At 42.3% G+C, this 25,606-nt stretch overlaps 1 protein-coding gene across 1 annotated transcript in view; it reads right to left on the reverse strand.

Moving 5' to 3' along the window:
• Positions 1-7,775: 7,775 nt before the first annotated feature.
• Positions 7,776-25,606, reverse strand: part of LOC124274783 (trichohyalin-like) — a 30,336-nt gene continuing 12,505 nt past the window's right edge. The window contains exons 10-13 of the mRNA XM_046710157.1: positions 17,996-18,838; positions 14,892-14,961; positions 13,716-13,866; positions 7,776-11,540 (exon numbers count right to left, since the gene is read on the reverse strand). Of these exons, the coding sequence (XP_046566113.1) occupies positions 9,716-11,540; positions 13,716-13,866; positions 14,892-14,961; positions 17,996-18,838 (2,889 nt within the window). The 3' untranslated portion in view covers positions 7,776-9,715. The remainder of the gene's footprint in view (positions 11,541-13,715; positions 13,867-14,891; positions 14,962-17,995; positions 18,839-25,606) is intronic.

Below are 25,606 nucleotides of genomic sequence, written 5' to 3' on the forward strand. Positions count from 1 at the left end.
ACATAACATCACTGCCACAGGCTAATTTGCATATCACGTGACCGGACTTTTCTCTTGTTTGTAATCAAACGCGCATATTCATAATAAGAAGAGACTGGACTCACGAAAGCTTTTCGGCGCTCTCTTCATAATGTTTTACATTGTTACATATATATTCTTCCACAACTGCGACAGTTAGGTCTATGACAGTACATGTTTAGATATCAAACTGGCTGCATCGTTTGCTCTCCATCGGCTTCGATGACAGCACGTGGAGCCGTACAACCTATGTAAACAAAGGATCGCTACGCAAATCGAAATAGTGTTTCATGTTTTTGGATATTTTCTCAGTGAAACTAATTAATTCTATTAAAGATGTTTAGTTAGATGTGTAGACTCGTCAAAAATGAAAGAGTAAAAGAAATCTGTACATTATATTGAATGGACGGTGCAAGATGTGACGAATTGTCACATTTTTCTGGCCTGTGGCAGAGGTACTATGCTGGCTTGCCGCATGGAACTCTGGGTAGGAGAGTGGCTTCTATCCGTAACCCGAACCTGAGGTCACGTGATACGGAGTTCATGGGTCATATACCGTTCTGTTCTCAACCTGGCCTGATAGTGTGTTATGTCACTGTCCGTTCTATTCAGGGATCCTCCCCGTTTCTCAAAGATTTCTGTCGTTGTTTAATGTCGCACTCAGCAATATTCCTGCTAAATGGCGGTGGTCGAGTCTGGACCAAAAGATCCAGTGATCAACAACATGAGCATCGATGTATGTATGACATGTGTCAACCAAGTCATCGAGCTAGACCACCCGACCCGTCAGTCGCCTCTTACGACAAGCATGGGTTACTGGAGACCAATTCGGTTATCTAATTATTTATCTAGTTTATAAACATAATATTTAAAGAAGTAAAGAAAAGTAAAATATAATAACATAATTCGAGGATTTACATAACATAACCATGTCCCCTAATTGTTAGATATATATGTTATGTCTCTATGCCATTTTTGTACTCTTTTGCGTTTTTAAGAATAAACTCTTCCGTATGTTGGCAGCCCGCTAACATGTCATGTCGGAGACGTCATTTGGGTTCGTCGTTGCAGACTTTCACTGCAACAAATGCCAATCAAGTTGGTGGCGTTGTATATTTCATGCAGGTGTTCGCGGGTATTGTCACGTGATGTCATAGATACGAGCTGAACCAATCAGGGCTCACTTCCGTTGCACGAGTTTTTGATGCGCGTTAATCCAGAGCAGACGCTGTGAATGGAAGCAGAAATGACGAAACCTGGTATGTAACAAGTGCAACATGCACGTACATGCACGTACATTAACACTGGAAATGTTTCTGTGACACCGCGATCAATGTTGGAGACGACCGTAATTATTTTACTCTTTCCGCGCATCGTAGTCTTGTGCCAAGTTGTGGTTGACAATGATAATGCCCTATTACCCCAAGGGGAATTCTTTTTACATTTGAAAGTGGTGACATAATTAAATATTAAAAATGACATAAAGGTTAAGACTGACTGACTGAGTTTGGTTTTACGCCGCTTTGGTAAGAGTTCCTCCCGTTCCCCCATCCCAAATAATATGTATAAATATTCTAGAATTATAAACAAAACTTAACACAACAATTACTAGAGAACTCACAAAATGATTAAAAGTCCAAAATTTAAGTTAGGGCTAGGTTTAGGGCTAGGTTTAGGGTTAGGTTTCGGGTTAGGTTTAGGGTTAGGTTTAGAGTTTGGTTTAGAGTTGGGGGAACGGAAGGAACTCTCCGCGCCGCTTTTAGCAATATTCCAGCAACATCACGGCGGTGGACACCAGAAATGGGCTTCACACATTGTGCCCGTACGCTTTAACCATTAGGCTACCCCACTGCCCCCATAAAGTTAAGAAAACACAAAACAACACTATAAATAGACAGACAAAGTTAACAGTCATTGAAAAGGCTGGTATGAAATAATTTTGAACTCTTTTTGTTTTAAAATGGGGCATTTGGTATTGACGGCCTAGAGGTAAAAGATTATATTCAGAAAATATAACATGGCTTGAATCAGATAAAATTCTCTCAGCGAGGTTAAGAACACGGGAATTAAAAAGAGAAGATATAAATAAGAAACAGACACCCCAGGGATTTTACTTGCAATTAAAATGATTTTGTTAAGATAAGATATGCTTTTGATATTAAGAGAGCCATACCAGCACTGAATTGAAAAAAGTTGAAATACTTTCAACAAAACAACGATAAAACGACAGCATCACCTTTTTGCTTATGTTAAAAGATCTCAGCTTGTGCATAAAATACAATCTTTGCTGGCATTTCTTAAAAATAAAATCGGTCGGTGGGGTAGCCTAGTGGTTAAAGCCTTGGCTCGTCACGCCGAAGACCCGGGTTCGAATCCCCACATGGGCACAATGTCAGAAGCCCATTTCTGGTGTCCCCCGCCGTGATGTTGCTGGAATATTGCTAAAAGCGGCGTAAAACCAAACTCAGTCAGTCAGTAAAAATAAAATCAGTGTTAGGACCCCACTGTAGTTTATTGTCGAAAATAGTGCCAAGATATTTGTAAGTACTATTTTACAATTTCGACAGTTTCACCCTTGGTATCAATAGGCACAGTGTCACTTTGTTGGTTTTTAAAATCCACGATGGGTTCCTTTGTTTTCGCAATATTTAATTGCAGGTAGTTGTCATTACACCAGTGTACAAACTCATTTACGTCGTTTCTGTAATGAGCTTCTGTCCCTTTAATCAGACCGACCAAAATTGACGAGCTATCACTCGTGCTATATTAATGCTGTCAACATGGTCATAACATGTCCAATATTTATTTGTAACTGTTTCACTCTTTTTGTTGAATAAAACATCAACTGCTCACTTGTTACTGTGTTCGAGTTTTAGTTTTACGCCGCATTCAGCAATATTCCAGCTATATGGCGGCGGTCTGTAAATTATCGAATCTGGACCAGACAATCCAGTGATCAGGGAAACGATAACATGTGTCAACCAAGTTATTGAGCCTGACCGCCCGATCCCGTTAGTCGTGTTACTGCATTCGGAGAATGTATTAAGTTGTTTCACTGAATGGCAACGCTTCCGATCGTTCCAGCCTCTAAAATCAATAGAGAGATGTGTCAATATAGATTACTTAAAACATTCATTATATCGAAAAACAATATGAAAGTGAATTAGCTAGAAAATTAAATTGGGTATAGGCAGGGGTGATAGGAATTCTTTCACTATGAATATTTTGAATATTACATAAACGTCTGACTGTTATTGTATTCTTTACTCAATATTCGTATTCGTTACCTTATATGTGATATGTCTCATATCGACCTCACAGTGGACTCGTTGCAACTCTAGGAGGTGAGGTGAGGTGAGGCGAGGCGAGGCGAGGCGAGGCGAGGCGAGGCGTGGCGTGGCGTGGCGAGGCGAGGCGAGGCGAGGCGTGGCGTGGCGTGGCGTGGCGTGGCGTGGCGTGGCGTGGCGTGGCGAGGCGAGGTGAGGTGAAATTGGGTTTAACGTCGTGCTTGAGAATATTTCGCTAATATGACGACGTGCATGCGCGTGTATGTGTATGTGCGGCTGCTTGTACTAACCCAGACTTAAGCTGGTTTTATAGTGCTAGCCCACTGAGATACCATGCCACAGTGAAGCATGAATATCCCACTCAGACACATTATACTGACTCCGAGCCGACCAGTCCTTGTTGTACCCATTAATGCCGAGCGCCAGGCAGGGACCAACAAGTACCATATTTTAACGTCTTTTGGATATATGACGCGGTCGGGGATCGAACCCGCGACCTGCCGCTCTCCACTACACCATGGAGGCGGTCATTTCAGAAGAGCGCCCACATGTTATAGTTATAGTGTGTAACCCATCTCCAGGCACCTTGGTTGTCTAAGCGTAACCTACTAATCTGAAAAGGATACGTTTTGTTCATGGTATTCACATTGACTATCGAGGTTGTAGATACTGGGGGATATATGAAAGGATGAAAGCTCGAAAACAGCACAACACTGAACATTCAAATTTGGCACAAAGATTATTGGATAATTGCTCTAAATGTTAGTGTAATTTGTTTTTCGTTTATACAGCAATGATACCTTAAGCTTTGATATGTTTATGCATCTTTACGGAAACGTAGCCGAAGCTATACATTGTTCTGCAGGCTCATGGGCTTGTATAATGACGGAATGGAAAGATATTTGGTGGAATTACGCACATGTGTCTTCTATTTTACAGCATGCATTTTGGGGCAATGTGGCCCATACAAATATAGATATTGGTTTTACACTGCTTTTAGCCATATTAGAGGAATATAAATGCAGGGAACTAAGCGGGAACATAAAAAATGGGCTTAACACATATACCCAAGTGGCCAGAACCCATCGTCCGCTTGACAAGCGAATGCTTTAAACACCAGGCTACCGCCCCAGACATATGTTATATGCATTGTCAAATGGGTACATGGTGTTTTAGAAGAGGTATATAAGTAGGCCACAGATATGGACAGAGACTAGCGGCTACCCTGTCCATTCAGTGGGGATAAGTAAGGGGACTGCGAACCAGTCCAGTCACAACCAGCCAAACAGCAACTACTACAGTTAAGTTTTTCTTGCGTAACTTGGGGCGGTAGGGTAGCCTAACGGTTACAGATTCCGCTTGTCACGCTGAAGGGTATAATATGTGGAGCCCACATTCTGGTGCCCCCCGCCGTGATATTGCTGGAATATTGCTAAGAGCGGCGTAAAAACATACTTGCTCAATAACTCTAGCGTAAATAGAACTGTGTGAAACACGTTCTGTTTGATTCTACACTCGTAGTTTATGTAGATCACTTGATTGTCTAGACCAGACATCTATTTATTGGCTGGTGATATAAAGTTAGATTATCGTGGTTTGTTTGTTGTTTTCTTTCTGTTTATTTTCTTTCTTTGTGGACCCGTGAAGATCCGGGGTAGAATAGGTCCTCAGCAACCCATGTGCTTGCCATAAAAGGCGACTATGCTTGTCGTAAAAGGCGACTAACGGGATCGGGTGGTCAGTTTCGCTGACTTGGTTGACACATGTCATCGGTTCCCAGTTGCGCAGATCGATGCTCATGCTGTTGATCACTGGATTGTCTGGTCCAGACTCGATTATTTACAGACCGCCGCCATATAGCTGGGATATTGCTGAGTGCGGCGTAAAACTAAACTCACTCACTCACTCGCTCTTTCTTTGTGTGCATGCCCAGTTTGTTCTGCACAATATTCGAGCTCTACTAGTCACTGAGCTTCACACCTTGTATCAATGCAGGGAGACAAACCAGTCAGTGCTTTAAATGTGGTGCGCAAACGCTACTAGCTACCCTACCACCCTGTTGCACCTTAACAACATGGCTACCCCACCACCCTGTTGCATCTTAACAACATGGCTACCCCACCACCCTGTTGCATCTTAACAACAATGGCTACCCCACCACCCTGTTGCATCTTAACATCATGGCTACCCCACCACCCTGTTGCATCTTAACAACACCACCCTGTTGCATCCTGACAGCATGGCTACCCCACCACCCTGTTGCATCTTGACAACAAGGCTACCCTGTTGCATCTTGACAGCATGGCTACCCCACCACCCTGTTGCATCTTGACAGCATGGCTACCCTACCACCCTGTTGCATCTTAACAAGGCTACACCACCACCCTGTTGCATCTTGACAAGGCTACCCTGTTGCATCTTGACACCAAGGCTACCCCACCACCCTGTTGCATCTTAACAAGGCTACCCCACCACCCTGTTGCATCTTAACAACATGGCTACCCCACCACCCTGTTGCATCTTAACAACATGGCTACCCCACCACCCTGTTGCATCTTAACAACAAGGACACCCACCCCATCTTGACTGTGCCCCACCACCCTGTTGCATCTTAACATCATGGCTACTCAACCACCCCCTGTTGCATCTTAACAACATGGCTACCCCACCACCCTGTTGCATCTTAACATCATGGCTACCCCACCACCCTGTTGCATCTTAACAACATGGCTACCCCACCACCCTGTTGCATCTTAACATGGCTACCCCACCACCCTGTTGCATCTTAACATGGCTACCCCACCACCCTGTTTCATCATCTTAACATCATGGCTACTCAACCACCCTGTTGCATCTTAACAACATGGCTACCCCATCACCCTGTTGCATCTTAACAACAAGGCTACCCCACCACTCTGTTGCATCTTAACAACAAGGCTACCCCACCACTCTGTTGCATCTTAAGAGCATGGCTACCCAATTGGCTGTCAGTAGAAAATGTAACATCTAAATGATTCCATGACCAAAACACACTTTAGTACATTCCTGAACTGACCCATCTTGAAAATATGAAACAAAATCTGTTGTTTTATAAAATATTTTATTGACAGTATAACGAGAGACATTGAAATTACAGACAGAATAACATCATATATGTGTATGAAACATACACAGATCGCTTATCAAGTAAAAGTATTAAAAAAAGTTCCAGAAGGATTAGCATGTAGAGAACCAATAATATACATGCAAATATATCTAGGGTCTACAGTATTATTGTTCCTGTAGAACAAACATCAGATCTTCAAATGGATAATCTACCTAAATCAGATCTTTCACTCCTACCCAAGAAAACTCTGTAAAAGCTGACCACAGAGGTCATGTGTGGGCAAGTCTGTAGGATGCATGGCTTCTTGACTGACTGACTGACTGAGTTTGGTTTTACCCCGCTTTTAGCAATATCACAGTGGGGGACATAAGAAATGGGCTTCACACATTGTACCCATGTGGGGATTCGAACCCGGGTCTTCGACGTGACGAGCCAACGCTTTAACCATTAGGCTACCCCACCGCCCCTCATGGCTTCTTGAGTCTCTTCCAAAATGAGTTATGGTGAAAGGGTCGATGGCACATTTACTACAGATATGTACCCCATGTACGTTTCTGTATACAGAAATGTTCCCAAAACAAACTCAAAATACAGAAATGTACCTGTATCGTAAACATGGATGAGCCCATATTCCACAGCCCAAAACTGAAACCATGGTTCCCATTTTACTGATGTGCATCCGGAATATTTCGTTACTGTGTATGCTCGTTTACATACCTCAATCAAAAGCATTTAATACAACAGTCTTAAATCAGACAGCTCGATTCAAGAAAACAGCACAGTGTGGAATGGTCTTGCCCTAGGGTAAGTTTCTGTATTCTGATTTTGGTGTGGGTACATTTCTGCAGAAACATAACTGGGGTACATTTCTGCATAAACATAACTGGTGTACATTTCTGCATAAACATAACTGGGGTACATTTCTGCAGAAACATAACTGAAGTACATTTCTGCAGAAACATAACTGAAGTACATTTCTGCAGAAACATAACTGGGGTACATTTCTGCAGAAACATAACTGGGGTACATTTCTGCAGAAACATAACTGGGGTACATTTCTGCAGAAACATAACTGGGGTACAAATCTGTATTACCCCTGCCGACAAAGACCCATTCAGCATTAGTTATTTTCATGTTTTTTTTCACTTTTCATAAAGTCTTTTCTTAACTATAGAAAACTCACAGAAAACACAAATAACCTGTTAAGTGCAGATGCCATACAGCTAAAACACAACATATACTCATGGAAATAAATATGGGAACACATGAAGGTACAAGTGTTCCTTTATTTATTTCCAGAATTTCACTCACATTGCAATACAACGCATGCGAAGAAGCCTGGAATAGAATATAGGAACACTTTTGTTTTCATGTGTTCCCTTATTTGTTTCCATGAGTATATAAAGCAGAGTCCTTATTAATTTCCATTCAGACCTGACCTTTCAATTTCAAAATTTCAGGGTTTGTCAGTTCTTTAAGCAGAGATATATCCTACTGATTTAAGATCTGAATATAATCAGATATATAATGTTTACTGGACGGAATCTGATGGTCTATACATTCATAAGTTATGACTAACTAGCTCATAATAAAATTTGTTCAATATAAAATATATACAATACGAGCCAAGGGACACTTTTAATCATTATGTACAACCTGAGCATAATATTTGTAACTCTTGATAAAAATATGAATTTTCAGTTTCAACATAATTCTTGAGTGTTGAAAATGTTCACTGAGAAGGTTGATATATTTCTCCTCCTCAAAACGGTGTCATTAAATGCGTATGAATATCACATACAGCTACAACAGTATTTACATTATTGTACTAAATATACAGATAATTTACTCTGCCTGTAATATTCTTCCTGTAAAATACAGTGGAATCTGTTAAATCCGGACTCTTTGTAAACCAATTTTCTCCATAATCCTTCTCAATAACTACTGTCTGAGTCACGGCAAAATTGTTCTTAATTTATCATTAAAGCTTATTTATAATCCGGACTCTCTCCATTACAGATTACAGACGAAAATAACAGTCCATTGAATAAACATCTCCGTTACTTCTGTTCTCAGTAGTTAATTTATTCTATCAACACACATTATTTAATGTGACAGGATTAAATCAGTGTCAGCTTGAAGCCCTATAAATGACACATTCACTTCATAGTTGTGTCAGACCGACCAGTGAAACATCATGGCATGTCTATGGTAACAGACAAATTTGGACTAATCCGGACTGCTTTTTAACCTGGACAAGTGAGTCGGTCCCAGGCCAGTTTGTAATGGACAGATTCCACTATACAGGTTTTCTTCACAAGTGATGAAAGTATAGCTTTAATACCATTTTAGCTCTAGCAGGGTTTTTACCCGAAGACGAAATGTGAAAAAAAATTCACAGAAAAAATTCATACTGCATTGTGAAGGATGTACAGTTATATACAATGTACCACATTCTCGACAAGGAAAATTACCATTGGATTAGATTATAAACATATTTTTTAGATCTTAAAGTACACCTCACTGCTTCATCACTTTACAGGATTTCCTATAAGCACTTTTGGAATGAGTGTGGGTTCTATAGGCCCCTAGCCTTGGTAGGGCAAGTTAAAACCCTGTAATACTCATGGCTTAACACTGAGCTCCACACATTGTGGCCTGAGGAGTAAAGACACAATTTGACGGAGGTAATAAGGCAAAAATAAATATCAACATATGTTCAAATTTTTCTGCTCCCATTCTTATATACATGTACATCAGGGACAGAGATGACCAGTTGTCTGTTAGTCCAAGATGAGTAATGATCCTGATACTTTTATCCCCCAAAACAGACTGAGCAAGACCAAGTGTCTACGGCAGTGTATGACACAAGGCTAAAATGACACAGATTGTGATCAAGGGACTTGATTCTAATGCTAAATATACAAATCCATATATGGTGAACACTTTTTCTCTGGTAGGGTGAAACATGATTTCTTTTAACAAGCATGAATATTTTCACATTGTTTTGCAAAGCACTTTGATATCTCAATAAGTCTACCCAGAGAAAGGCAATCGCAAATTTCGGTTCAGAAGTGGAATGATGTTTGTGTTACTATCCAAACAGAATCCACTCTTGTTGTCCGTGTATTGGAGACTTTACAAAATCTCTTGTTTTGGGCAATAAAGTTGGAAAATAATGACCAGAATTTATGGAACCTAAAGAAGTAGGGTGACAAGAGTTAAAATATACATGCTGTTTTTACAAACCATCAACATGCATCTTTCTGAGCACTGACCAAGATCTGAAAATGAAGGACACAAATTATTTTTCAAACAAGCGAGTCTTTGAAACACGCACTGAAACATTAACTGGTGGAGTCTGAAAACTCTCTCTGCCAGAATCGTGGTCTCGTGACGATTGGAGTTGTCTCCCCTTGTGAAAATCTCGGTAACTGTGGGCCCCATTTGTTCGAGATGTACTTCTTAATGCTGATTGGTTATTGTTCACATGATCACCACCCTCAGTCATGCCCTTAGTTTGGTTGGACGTTGAAACCATGTCTGACTGTCTCTCCCTCAGTTGTCTCCCTTCCCCAGACATTGTGTCTCTGACTTGTCTCCCCTTGTCCAACTGTGCCGGAAACTCTCCCACACGCTCGCATGCGCGGAAGCTACTCGAGTCCTTGTCCGATTTCAGTGAAGCTAAGGGAGCAAATTCTTCTTCAAGTGACTGCTCTTCAAGAGTCAAACCCAGTACTGACAAATTCTCAAGAGAACGAGCTATTTTGCTCCCAAACAAATTCTTGGGTGACTTTTTTGGAGTGTGATATCCACTCTCACTTTCTAATCTTTCAGGCACGGGGTTGAATTTACGAGGAGAAGGTTTCCCTAATCCCATAGACTGAAAGTTAAGCACTGGTTCATCGGTTTCTGCTATTCTCAAATCTCCTTCAGATAAACTGTGGTTGGAGATTAAACTTGTGGATGGCGATCCTGCTTGCAGACTTTGTCGGAGAGGGGTATATTTATACTTGATCTGAACAGGAGATTTTCCGGCACTTTCCATCACCTGCTGCCTTCCTTCCTGGTTGTCGTCAAAGTCAGCTAACATGTTCAAGGCTATCTCAGACTGAGCTTTGCTCATACCTTTGTATGAAAATTGTTGCAAGGGTTTCGGCGTGGAAAATTCGTCCTCCATGCTGCGTCGAAGTAGGGACATTTGTGGATGTCTCTTCGACACTGATGGAGGCAAAGAGGAATCTCTGACCAGCTGAGGCTCTTGATAAGAACCAGTGTCTCTGCCATGGGCTCGATTAGAACCAGCGTCTATGCTATGAGCTCGATGAGAACCTGCGTTTCTCTCATGAGCTCGATAAGAACTAGCTTCTGAGCTACGGGCTTGATGAGATCCAGTGTCTTTGCTGTGAGTTTGATGGGAAGTAACACCTGCGCTTGTACCATGGTGAGAACTAGTGCCAATACTATGACCTCGATGCTCATTTATGTTTCTCTTTGGAACAGGTTCTCTTGGTTTCCTGAATCCATCATTGTCGTATAATTTACCATAACTGTTCAGTTCTCTGGGTTTAGCTTCTGATGTTTTTCCAGTCTGAAAGGTACCGTGCCCAGACTTGGGCCTCGTCGAGGTGCGTCTCTCAGGAGGATCCACAGGTCTGAATGACCTTGCATCATCTTTTCCATATGAAGCAGAAGACAACTCTCTTGTTTCAGGTTCCGATTGAACTGGTGAAGGCGTTAACAGGATACGTGAGCCATTGTGATCAAAGAGAGACAGATTTTGAGATGGACGTGGGAACACATCCTTTCCATTCTTTGGCACCATTTTAGAATTCTGTTTTACATCATTTCCTCTCCCAGGATTCCCTGATGAGTGATTAGCTTGGGTCAAGGTCACTTGGAAATTCTGACACGAGGACCCTGAGCTTGTAACGCTGCTTTCACTGCGAGGGGTCAGGTTGCTGGTACTTGACACATCGAGAGATATTGAAGAATTTGAACTCTTGGCCTGCGACAGGTCGGTGGCCTTGACCTCTTGGTCAGGGGTGTTTGACCTTGAACTGCTGAGACTGATTGACATAGCCTCAAGGGCCTGGTCAATGGCTGCCAGTTTCCCTTCCAGGTCTGCCCTGTTGAACACAAGAAAGTGATTCAGTTATATTCCACTGAAGGACAAAATTAACATTTTAAAAGAAAAATACATTCCGTGATTTGGGGAATTTCTTGTTTTAATACATTTCCACTTTTGCTTGTACTTACTGGTATGCCTTGGGAAGGATTATGAATGTCATTTATCAACTTTAACTAGTTTTGTTCTTTTATCTGGTCACCATTGCTCAAAGGCCACATAATTATGGTTAAAAGAAGAAAACCTCTTGCAAATAAGCATGAACTAAAGAAAAACAACAACAACCCAGTTCGTGTTTCATTTTCTAAATTTAGAATTTTATCATTTCTTTAGGGTAAGCTCATTTGAAATAGAAGAAAAATGTGGACCAAACACACATAAACTACAATTGTTTGTAAGTTAACACATTCATCAACTACTTTCACATCCAAAACACATAACATACAATCAATCATTATTTCAAAATTCATCTAAACATGAACAAACACAGAATTAGATACACAATTTTAATGACATGGCTGGTAACCATGGCAACAGACTCAGTGACAATGAGCCGCTAACATTTAATCTAATCACAGACTGGGGACAGGTCAACACAGACTAAAACCATTACCAAAGCTACTTATAGAAAGAAACCTTTTTGTCAAGAGTTTTTATGTCAGTCAGACCTGAAATTCAATTTGAATATTTTCATCAATTCATCCTGAAGAATATCCCTGAAGAAATGAAGCACGCAGAAAAATCACTGACATCTTACACTTGAACTAAATACCTGCATTCTGTATACAAACAACGTGAGACAGGGATATCAAACAAACTTAGAATACTTCCTCCATGACATCAAAGCAATACCTTCCTTTTCAGACTTATAATTATTTATTATAAAAAATTTCCCCAGAGTGGTGAAGGTAACCCTGCAGAAAATGTAGCTGAGCTGGGATTCATCACGTCTTTCCAGGGTCCATACAGACACCTGGAACATGTATGTGAGTGAGTGAGTGAGTGAGTGAGTGAGTGAGTGAGTGGGTGAGTGAGTGGAGTGAGTGAGTGAGTGAGTGAGTGAGTGAGTGAGTGAGTGAGCATAGTTTTATGCAACTTCTAGCAATATTCCGGCAATATGGCAGGGTACATACAAATGGGCTTCACACATTGTACCCCTATGGGGAATAAAACCTGCATCTTCTACGTGACAAGCAAACACTTTAACCACTAGGCTATCCAACTGCCATATGCTCACATCAGAACACTTTACAGTGATCAAGGAGTGATGCATTCCTTTCAAAGAAGCTAGACTGGTGAGTGAGTAAGTGAGCTTTTACGCCACTTTTATTCTGGCTATATGACACCAAAAAATGGGCTTCACACATTATATCCAAGTGGGGAATCGAACCCCAAGTGTTCTATGTGACAAGCACTTTGACGCCAATTTCAGGAAACATATCTCTGACAAGACTTCTGAGTGAGTGAGTGAGTTGGGTTTTACACTTCTTTTAGCAATATCCCAGCAACATCACTGGGGGGTGGGGCACAGAAATGGGCTTCACACATTGTACCCATGTGGGGAATTGAACCTGGGCTTACGGCTAAGTAGCGAAAGCTTTAACCTCTACTGATTTTTCTGATAGTCTCAATGTCTTCTAAGCAAAGGTTAGCTTGAAAGGGCAATGGTAAAAATTGACACAGCCTTCACAGTGTTCACTAATAGCGTCTGACCATCTGACAAATCCGGCAGATTTGCCAACGGTCAGACAGAAGTCTACAACCCGCCGGCCCCAGTGTCTGACTGTATATTTCACAATGACTTTGACTGAAGTTGTTTTATGTGACATGTGACACTTGTTTGCTGTTTATAAATCTTATGTCTGTTAATAATTTCAATGTCAATTATAAGAAATATTAATCTGAAATGTGTGTTTAATGTTATCCCATGGGTCCTGTGCATTTTCAATGGGTCAGACAGACATCTGAAACTTACAGGACCCAATGTCCTGTGACTTTGAAACACCATTCGTGAACACTGCCTTCAGGACACTTTGCCTCAGGAAGGTTGGAGATACATTGCAATCACCCACGAACAATGAATTCACCTTAATTCTTAAGAAATGGACTATTTAAACAACTTTTCAACAGAGTGGTGTGTGAAACTGTAATTATTTTAATTTTAAAGTTATCTCACCCAATGAGTTCGTTCTGTAGAATTTTGCGGATGCTGACTCGGTAGAATCGCTTCAGCTGGGTCACGGTGACCTGCTTTTCCCGAGTGATACCGGTACGGACAGTGTCGGCAGCTCGGAGGTTTGTCTGGGTAATATGCTGCATAACATCCTCTGAAAAAAAATAATCACCATGAATATTTTGACATTATTGATGTGAAAAGATATTGAAAACGGACATTAGGCCAGACCAATTTTATGGTGATTATTCATACCACTGAATGGCAGTAAAACCTTGACTTTGACTTTTCATTCATATGCTGAGTCCTTCAAGAGGCATTTTGTTTAATTCAATAAAACTTCATAAACATTTCATATTGTTTCTGTAAATTTCCTAAATCAGGCACTTGTAAATCTTGCAAACCCTAAATCTTATCCTTCAGTTTGGTCTCAAAATCCATTCATTTCATTAGTTGGAACACCTATGTTTGATAGCAACAATCTGCTCCCTATTAGTAAAAGGAAGTGTACCGTATTTGACATATTTAGGGTATTGTGCTCAACAATTGAACAAAGAAATCAACATAGGTCACCGAGGAAAGTGGAAGTACATTGCAAAACCTGTTGATGATTTTTTGTGATCTTAATCCTTTTCCTAATTACCGCCACAACCCCTTTCCTGGTTTATCCCCTCTTGGATTTCTACTACCGTATATTACTGTAGATAAGCCGACCCCCTAACTTGACCCTTGAAATCAGTGTCAAAATGGTATGTTTTGCACCCAAATCAAAGCCGATTCTCCACACCACAAGACATCTGGCAGTTGGATGTAAAATGTACACAAGCCGACCCCACACCACAAGACATCTGGCAGTTGGATGTAAAACGTACACAAGCCGACCCTACGCAATGGCCAGCTCACACCACAATACATCTGGCAGTTGGTTGTAAAACGTAAGTATGTTTGGTGAAAATAGTATCTAATAAAGATCATACTGACCATTATTCTAGAAACCCGTGTTTGTTTTCTTATTTATATCCCAACGATCACTGTTTGAATGTATCAACAACGAGACGCCATTTTGTGAAGTCGGTGCATATGGAAATATGAACCCATGAGAAAACGTACCCACGGTAAATAAAAATGAAGTCACCTGCTAAATACGTCAAATACGATATTCAAGTCCTGATAACTCACCTCTAATTTTGTCTACTGTGTCCAAGTACTGGGATCTCAGGTCCAACATCATATATCCAGATTCTTCTGTCTGAAAAACAGTCAAATATCTTATGGACAGAGATTCTAACTTGTTAATCATCTTTCATGAGTGCCGGATCAAAGCCATAAGCTTCTTGCTTTGCTTTTGACTTCCAGTGTACCTATCAGCAGTAGCCTTGAGGTATGCTACTTGTCTTGTATTAATTTGTCAATTGTCATCGTGGTGAAAGCGTTTGTATGTCACCACCATGGGTGAGGTGAAATGGGGTTTAACATCGTACAATGTACTTGCGAATATTTCGCTCATATGACTATGTGCATGCGTGTGTATGTGTGGCTGCTTGTACTAGCCCAGACTTAAGCTGGTTTTATAGTGCTAGCTCACTGAGATACTATGCTGCAGTGAAGCATGAATACCCCACTCAGACACATTATACTGACTCCGAGCTAACCAGTCCTTGTTGTACCCATTAATGCCGAGCGCCAGACAGAGACCAACAAGTACCATTTTTTAACGTCTTTTTTGTATGACGTGGCCGGGGGTTGAACCTGTGACCTTCCGCTCTCTGGGCCGACGCTCTAACCACTACACCACGGAGGAAGTCCACTACCATGGGTTCCATGTTGGGGTGATGATTGAGGAGAAAACAACTTTTGTGATAGCGATAGTCTATTGCAACATACTATTGTGATAGCGATAGTCTATTGCAACATTCTATTGTGATAGCGAGTCCATTGCAACCAACTCTTTTTCTCCTTGAATTGTCTCATTTGAAGTCATTTCCCAAATGAATGTAAAGTTCATATGAAATAAAAACAAGTTGAAGTAGTTTCAATCTCACCCACGAGAAGAAAAGACAGAGAGACAGAGGGAGAGAGAGGTGGGAGAGGAGAAGAGAAGAAGGAGGGATCTGCCAATGCAGTGTGGGATTACAAAACAACAACATTAGTGAAAACAGCCCAGCGTGTCTCCCCTAACTTTCATATTGCATTTTGATTTGATTTGATTTGTTTGTTGGTTAATGCTGGACATGCCAATATTACACCTATATGGCAGCAGCCTGTAAATAATCAAGTCAGGATCAGACAATCCAGTGATCAACATCATGAGTATTGACCTACATAATTGGGATACAATGACATGTGTTGACCATGTCAGCGAGCCCGACACGCGATCCCTTTAGTCGCCTTTTACAACAAGCATAGGTTACTGCAGACCAATTCTAATGCGGATCTTCATGGGTGCTTGAATCTTGAACTCTAAAACTGACCTGTACTGGAGTGCTGGTCATCGTGTGGTCACTCCGTTTCTTTAACTAAGACTGACCTGTACTGGAGTGCTGGTCATCGTGTGGTCACTCCGTTTCTTTAACTAAGACTGACCTGTACTGGAGTGCTGGTCATCGTGTGGTCACTCCGTTTCTTTAACTAAGACTGACCTGTACTGGAGTGCTGGTCATCGTGTGGTCACTCCGTTTCTTTAACTAAGACTGACCTGTACTGGAGTGCTGGTCATCGTGTGGTCACTCCGTTTCTTTAACTAAGACTGACCTGTACTGGAGTGCTGGTCATCGTGTGGTCACTCCGTTTCTTTAACTAAAACTGACCTGTACTGGAGTGCTGGTCATCGTGTGGTCACTCCGTTTCTTTAACTAAGACTGACCTGTACTGGAGTGCTGGTCATCGTGGTGGTGGTCACTGACCCGTTTCTTTAACTAAGACTGACCTGTACTGGAGTGCTGGTCATCGTGTGTGGTCACTCCGCTTCTTTAACTAAAACTGACCTGTACTGGAGTGCTGGTCATCGTGGTGGTCACTCCGTTTCTTTAACTAAAACTGACCTGTACTGGAGTGCTGGTCATCGTGGTGGTCACTCCGTTTCTTTAACTAAGACTGACCTGTACTGGAGTGCTGGTCATCGTGTGGTCACTCCGTGGTTCTTTAACTAAGACTGACCTGTACTGGAGTGCTGGTCATCGCGGTGGTCACTCCGTTTCTTTAACTAAAACTGACCTGTACTGGAGTGCTGGTCATCCTGTGGTCACCCGTTTCTTTAACTAAAGACTGACCTGTACTGGAGTGCTGGTCATCGTGTGGTCACTCCGTTTCTTTAACTAAGACTGACCTGTACTGGAGTGCTGGTCATCGTGTGGTCACTCCGTTTCTTTAACTAAGACTGACCTGTACTGGAGTGCTGGTCATCGTGTGGTCACTCCGTTTCTTTAACTAAGACTGACCTGTACTGGAGTGCTGGTCATCGGTGGTCACTCCGCTTCTTTAACTAAGACTGACCTGTACTGGAGTGCTGGTCATCGCGGTGGTCACCCGTTTCTTTAACTAAAACTGACCTGTACTGGAGTGCTGGTCATCGCGGTGGTCACTCCGTTTCTTTAACTAAAACTGACCTGTACTGGAGTGCTGGTCATCGTGTGGTCACTCCGTTTCTTTAACTAAGACTGACCTGTACTGGAGTGCTGGTCATCGTGTGGTCACTCCGTTTCTTTAACTAAAACTGACCTGTACTGGAGTGCTGGTCATCGTGTGGTCACTCCGTTTCTTTAACTAAGACTGACCTGTACTGGAGTGCTGGTCATCGTGTGGTCACTCCGCTTTCTTTAACTAAAACTGACCTGTACTGGAGTGCTGGTCATCGTGGTGGTCACTCCGTTTCTTTAACTAAGACTGACCTGTACTGGAGTGCTGGTCATCGTGTGGTCACTCCGTTTCTTTAACTAAGACTGACCTGTACTGGAGTGCTGGTCATCGTGGTGGTCACTGACCCGTGCTTCTTTAACTAAGACTGACCTGTACTGGAGTGCTGGTCATCCTGTGGTCACTCCGTTTCTTTAACTAAGACTGACCTGTACTGGAGTGCTGGTCATCGTGGTGGTCACTCCGCTTTAACTAAGACTGACCTGTACTGGAGTGCTGGTCATCGTGGAGGTCACCCGTTTCTTTAACTAAGACTGACCTGTACTGGAGTGCTGGTCATCGTGTGGTCACTCCGTTTCTTTAACTAAGACTGACCTGTACTGGAGTGCTGGTCATCGTGTGGTCACTCCTTTTCTTTAACTAAGACAGACCTGTACTGGAGTGCTGGTCATCGTGTGGTCACTCCGTTTCTTTAACTGCCTCAACAACTCCTTCTTCTCCAGCTTGTGTTGTTTTTTCATTGCCTCCACTGTCATCGTGTTCGTCTTCTGACGTTCCATCATCTTCTGTGTCAAATTCCCCATCGCAGCCTCACTTTCACTCAGAGCATTTTTTAACTCCTCTTTTTCTAGAGAATTCTTTTTGATCACTTCCTGCAATGATTTCTCTGATTTTTGCAGACGCATATTAATATTGTCAAACTTGTCTTTCTGCGATTTCATGTCGTTTTTATAAGCCGACTCCATTTTTTTCACAGAGGTGAGTAATTTATCATTTTCTTTCAATCGTTCATCCAATTCTGACTGTTTTGATGCAAGTTTCTCAATCAGAGTATTTTTTTCTTGAAGGAGACGGTTAAGTTCTTTCTTATATTCCTCCTTCATCTCCTGTTCTTGTTCCTGTTCCAAGTCAATAAGCTGCTGAGATTTCTCTGCCAGCTGATCTTCTAAGTGTTCAATTTTACGAATATATGAAGCTCTTTCTTTTTCAAAATTTTCAGCCATTTTCTGAATCTGAACTTGAATCTTTCCAATCTCGCGTTCACCTGTTGGCAGAGAATCATTAAATTCGGACTGGTAACGATCCTGTAGTTTGTGTACCTCCATCTCGAGCTGTTGCTGGTAGGCAGCTTCGAGCTCCTCTCGCAACTTCTCGACTTCCTGAGACATATGTGCGTCTGCCTGCTTGAGAAGTGAGTCTCGACACTTAATGGACTTTTTTAATTTGTCCGTCTGCTTCTGCCATACTTCTCTTTCTTGTTCCAAAATAGAAGTCTGAAAAAGACCAGCTGGTTAATTTCACTGTTTCTTATTTCAAATCTTCCTTACATATGGAACGTGGATAGGAAAATGTTTCTTTATATAAAGGACCTAATTTTGAACCATTTATTTTTCAAAGAACAAATGTTACATATAGTTTATCTTTAAAGTACCACAATATTGGGGCTGCAATGAAACCAGTATGAGTCAATTATGATACATATCAGGATTATTGGGAATCGAATTAAATATCAACTCAGCAGTTGATGTATTTTTCATGATATTCAGTGAAATATTTAAAAAATAATGAAATTTTTAGAGTAAAATTGATATTTTATACTTATCCTGACTCATGCTCTTTTGCTTGTCTTCTTCTTCTTGCGAACATAGTGGAACACTTGTATCTCCTTATTTGAAGCTCCCTTCAAAATAAAATCACTAATTGGTACTCACCACGAAGTTGCTCCCTTTGTCTCCCCTGGAGGGAAAAGGTGTCGCCACCCTCTGGCCATGTGCTCCACTCTCTCCTGATTTAGCGAGCCCAACACTTGAATTTACAGGGAAATCCAAAGTGTTATGTGGGGAGGATGGGAGGGCTAACCTCATGAGTCAGGATAAGTATAAAATATCAATTTTACTCTAAAATTTCATATTTTTCCTTATCCTGACTCATGCTCTTTTGCTTGTAGCATCCTACGGAACGGAGGTGGGTAACAGAATACTTTGGATTTATAATTAGTGATTTTGTATAGATATACTGTAATATCCCTCACGGAACTTCATGAAGCCTTAGATTTAGGATGTTTCCTGTATAAAGAAAACCATAGGTTATATAAAGCCATTAAAGGAATTACATTATGAATATATTGAACAATACATATAAATTATATATATATATATATAGGTGACTCTGATAGAGGCACTGAAATTGACTATATCCAAGTATATGCTTAAGGTAGAATACTTAAGCTGAACATATATACATAGCCCTAAAACTCCTTAGAGTTATAAGCTAGATGAGTATGTATAAAATACATATTAATCTTGTGAGGCTAATATTTTAAGCCACGAGGGACTGTCAGTTGCTGAGCTGAGGACCAGTGGTCCGAAATGGTGAATGCCAGAGACATCTTCTGTAGTGATGTCTCTTAGGTAGTGATTAGCAAATACCATGTTAGATTTCCAATAGCATCCTTCCATAATCGTGTTCAAGGAACAGTTACCGTGTAGGGCGAGGGTAGAGGCCAGTGCCCTGATCTCATGTGGATTTGATGCTGTTGGTGGGTCCAAGCCTGCTGCCTTGTAGGCACGGAGAATGACAGTCCTTATCCAAATAGATATTGTGGTCCGTGACACTTCTGTTTGATTCAGAGGCTTATAATGGGATGAATAAACGTTTGAGAAATCTTCTCCTTGTTTTGGATCGTCAGTAAATAAACTTTGAGCTCTTACGGACACAGTGATAGGTCTTGTGTATCTTGTGATCCGAGAATAGAGGATAGCGCCGGGATGTGGAATAATCTGTCTGGTTGACCTGGCAGTTGATTCTTTGCAATGAAATCCCATCTTAATCCGAGGTGCGCTGTGTTATGATTGTCATCAAACTGTATCCTCTCAGTAATCCAGAGCGTGAATTTCAGACATTCTTGCTGCTGTGGCTAGCGATAGCAGAAACAATGTTTTCTGTGAGAGAAATTCAAAGTTTGTCGATTCCAAGGGTTCATAGACCTCACTCGTGAGGTGTTGTAACACTACATTCAGATCCCAAGCTGGAGCGTGGAACTTCCGCTTTGGTCCTCCAATCGGAAAGCTCGTAGTAAGGCCAGTAACTCTGGAGATCTTGTCAATTTGACACCGTTCTCATGGTGATTACAGAGCTAAGCTGCAAGATATGTTGATATCGTTGAACCTTTTAAATGTTTGTTTTGGCGTAGGTAACACAAATAGTCTGCCACTTGAGGTTGTGAAGCCTCTCTTGCTGTAAACCCTTTCTTTGTTGCATAATTTTGAAACTGTGCCACTTGTCGTCAGCACAAGTTACGAGTTGAGTAACGTAAGCAAAGCGTGACTGCTTTTTGCCGCCCTGGCAGAATATCCTCTTGTTTAAACACATTTGTATACAGTCCATACGTGTAGTTGGAACATTGCTGGGTTTCCGTGCACTTGTTTGGTGTGAGGATGAATTAACAGGTTTTGCCGCTTGGGTAGCTCCAGTGTTGGTTGACCGATTTCTTGAATTAGTATGGAAACCACGTTCTGGCCGCCAGTAGGGCGCACCAAAGTGAGTTGTAGGCTCTGTGTTTGTCTGATTTTCTGTAATACTTGAGGTATTATTGCTGGCGGAAACGCTGCGACGCATTGAGGCCTTCCCATGATAGACTTAAGAGTCCGTTGCCCAAGCTTGGGGTCTGGGACTGGTGACACTAATGTCGGTAGCTGATTGTTGAATCGTGGCTTAATAGGTCTATTAGCCGGGCTCCTAATTGCTTGATTATCTGTGCAAAAATTTCCGGTTGATCATCCACTCTGTCGGTGATGGTAGATGAGGCCGAGAGAGAGCGTCTGCTAGTATATTTCTGGCTCGGGAATGTGCACTGCTCTGACATGTAGATTTAGATCTTGTATTAAATCGAACAGTTGAAAGCTTAGGTTCAAAAGGTTCATCGATCTCGTTGAGCCTTGCTTGTTTATGTAGAACGCCACTGTCGAATTGTCTGTATGGATCATTAGGGCTGCATTTTGTAGAAATGTGCTCCAATGTAGAATGGCGTTGATTACAGCTTTCATTTCTAGACTGTTTATATGGAGTTTGCATTCTTGCTGATTCCATAACCCTGATATCGTGTGGTTGGTGAGATGAGCTCCCAACCTTGGGAGTGACGCTGCCTACATACAGATGGGTTTTGTATTCCTGCTCTGCTAAACAAATCCCTTCGCAGACATTCGATTTCTTGGTCCACCATAGTAGATGTGGTCTGAGATGTTTCGGTAGACTGAATGGTTGTACATCGTTGAGATGTGCGTTGATGAGGACCTGTAGGGGACGTAACTGTAATCTGCCTGTGACAGTCATGTCTTGGGCTGATGTGAGAAGACCTAGTAGGCTCTGCCATTGTCGCAGTGGTAACGGAGAGAGTAGAGCTGGTGGAATGGTCTGTTGTATCTTGAGCCAACGGTCTTCTGGTACCATAATACGGTTGCGATTTGTGATGAATCGAATACCTAGGAACTGTAGGTCTTGCGATGGTACTAGGTCCGACTTGCGTAAGTTTACTAACCAACCTAGTTGTGTTAGTAGCTTTATGATGTAATTTAACTGTAGTTTGAGACGCAGTGGATCTTGATCTACTTGTATCCCGTCGTCGAGGTAAAACGCACTGCGTAGCCCTTGACGATGTAGAAATTTGATAATCGGTTTCGTTATCCTCGTGAATAGCCAGGGGGCTGATGATATTCCGAATGGGAGTACTTTCCACTGGTAATGTAGCCCTTCTAGAGTAAATCGTAGGTATTTCCTGGAATCGGGATGAATGGGGATGTGCAAGTAGGCATCCTGTAGATCTATGCTGCCCATGTAGTCCATAGGGATCTAATCATCTGGCGTAACTGAGGTAAATGTATCATGCGAAAACTTCGTGGTTTGCGTGAGATAGTTCTTGTTGAAAAGCTCATGTTGTAGATGAGTCTGTATTTCTCCGTGGAGTTTTTCTTGGGAACTAGGAAAACTGGGGAGTAGAAACCTGGTTCGACGTTTGCTTGGTCTATTACTTCTATGGCCTGTTTGGATAGGAGTGATGAGACAGCCTCTTTTATCTTTGGTAGTTGTTGCTTTGTAAATCGAACTTGGGGGTTTGATTGTCAGCGAGGCTTGTCCTGTAGAGGGATACTGAAATCCGTGGTTGAATAATGTTGGAGACGTAAGGATCTTGCAGTATTCCCCAGTTTTCCCAGTGTAGTTGGAAGCGCCCACCCACTTGAGTTGGTTGTACTGGAACGGCTGGGGGTGGAAGACTCCAGTCGTTCCAACCTGTGTTTCAGCGTCTATAATTGCGGGGAACCTCTGGGTGTCCTGCCTCTTCCTGATCCTCCTCTATAGTTGCCATATGGCTTACTCTTAAAAGAATCTTTACCTCTAGAGCTGGCTATCTTCCTGTCTCTTGCTCTTTGTAGGCCCGTGAACTTAGATCTGCCTGAGTATCTTTGTGAAGTCTGACGAATGACGCTGGCTAGTGTGTCCATCGATCTAATCATAAGGACTTCCCTGGAATCCTTAGAGACTTCCTTGGCGACCTTTGTCGATTTCTCCGTCAAAGATGGATGTTGTCGACCACGGGGCTGTATAAAGTGGGGCTGTAAAGTTCTCCCCCCAATTACAGGAGGCGAGGAGGCCTTGACGACGAGCCAAGGACATACGTCTCGTCATGGTTTCTATATGAGCCAACTTGCGATCATCCATCTTGTAAATCTTGTTCTTTACATCGCTGATGATCTTATAGTTCTCATCGATGTCCTGGGCCTTGTAGAAGGAGTCCATGTTATGCGTGGAGAACTTCTTGGCTTGAAAGTTGGGTAGATGTGGTATCTGAACTTTCGTAGCTTTCTGGAAAGCTGCATCTAGATTCTGTGGCACTGCCGCATAATCGGGTCGATCGGGGTAGAGTGATTGCATCTGGATCATCTTCCTTCATCAAATACGCCTGAGCTGTATTGCCACTTTTAGATGGTGATGTGAGATCTAGGTTATTGACCATCCAATACCGTATCTCTGCATCAGAAAATATGATTCCTCCATCATCCTCAAACCATCATCATTAATAAATTGTAGATGCTCCGGGACTGGCGTGTAGCTGTCTGTATATCTGATGAGGTTTGTGGCGCATCTAGTTGACTTGTGCCGCTTCTATGTGGAGATCTGATGGGTGATCGACCTGGTGATGAACGGAGTGGAGATCGTCTATGGGATGATCTTCTCGGAGACTTGTGAGGTGAATGTTGATAGCTTCGCGAAGCTCTTCGGCAGTCCCTCGATGTTCTTCTAGACGATGAAGATCTGGAATCATATGTCCTTCGCGAATGCCTTCGCGAAGCTTCATTTGCGTCCGGTCCGGGGGATCGATGATATGACCTTCGCGAAGGCTTCCGTGATGTCTGATGGTCTGAGTCCATATCTAGAGATGAAATCGAAGATGGTGATGATCTCTCCCGCCTTCGCGAAGGCCTTCGCGAAGGCTGTACATCTAGGTCCTTCGTCAAGGTGGTGCGGGACTTCCTTCGCGAAGGTGACATCGTCTTGGCTGCTACGTTGGACGGGGTGCCTCTGGGGTGTTGTCTACGTTGGAGCCTTCGCTGGCAGTTCGGACCCTGCTTGCGCAGTTTGTAGTGGTCCTCCATGATGTTCATAATCTGCCGCATCATGTCTTCTGGGATGATCTGTGACGAAGTCGTCGGGCTCTTTTCTGCGATGGGGTTCACATCAATGACGCCTGACGCCGGTGTAGAGGCATCAGGCTGCATGGAGATCTCTGCAGAAGTCACAGTCGCTGACACCGGTCGCTTCTTCTGCCGTGAAAGTCGGGATGATTATCGGCTGATCATCGAGAGGCCCAACTCTGCTGCTGGAACGATCTCGCTGAGAAAGTTCTTGCTGTCTTCGTAGATTTCCTTTGGAAGTCTGGCGCTGCCCTGGGTGTCCTCAATCTGGCGTTGAGACGACGATGAGGCCCTCTTTGACTTAGTCTGCAATGACGGGATGTCTGGGGAGGCCGGTCGCTTCTTCGAGGTAACGGACTGGCGTCCCACGTTCCTCTGCCGCAGGGGTCTCTAGCAGAACACCAGACGGGAGAGGGTCGATCGCTAGCAGCTGACTGGAAGGAATATCTGACTCTCTGCCATGTTTTGCCCTTGTTTGCGTGATCTATCTGCAGCACGCCTTAAGACGCAAAGATGATATTTATTAAATGCAGAATGAGATAAATTAATGCAGTAACTGCAACGTGAATTAAACGCACACGGCGTAGAACAACTAGGGCATATTACATGTGGATCGGAGGCAGAAAACGTAATCTACAAATCGCACAGATTTTCATGAACGTAAAGTTAGCTGAACAATCAATCACTTAATACGTGAATAAACAGTAGAAATACGATAATTAATCAATACAAATAGTAAAGGATACTAGCTATACCTCTATAGTAACCTATGAGAGGTAAAACTAAGAGATTATCAAAGGATATGGTGTGTAAGGAGACACCAGGCGCTCTCACATCCTGCTCACTGGGCGAAGAAGGAGAGAGTGGAGCACATGGCCGGGGGGTGGCGACACCTTTCCCGCCAGGGGAAGCAAAGGGGAGCAACTCGTGGTGAGTACCAATTAGTGATTTTATTTTGAAGGGAGCTTCAAATAAGGAGATACAAGTGTTCCACTATGTTCGCAAGAAGAAGAAGACAAGCAAAAGAGCATGAGTCAGGATAAGGAAAAATATATATGTTTTGGTTCTACTGATCATGAATTGCATTCATAGAAGTTTACGATTCCATTCACCGAAAATAGAAGCGAATCGTAACAGTCCTACACAATATTATCAATTTCTTGACACGAACATGAAATACGTGTAAATTAAGTGGAAACGGAAGTGTAATTCATATTTGCTTCCAGTAAATATCATATTCTGACACTGGTCATCGCCCGTTAATCGCCTCAATTTCTTGACACAAACATGAGATACGTGTAAAATTAAGTGGAAACATAAGTGTATCTCATATGTGCTTCCAGTAAATATCAT

Source organism: Haliotis rubra, unplaced genomic scaffold (assembly GCF_003918875.1).
Source record: "Haliotis rubra isolate DU_JTF1 unplaced genomic scaffold, ASM391887v1 Scf194, whole genome shotgun sequence".
Classification (NCBI taxonomy): domain Eukaryota; kingdom Metazoa; phylum Mollusca; class Gastropoda; order Lepetellida; family Haliotidae; genus Haliotis; species Haliotis rubra.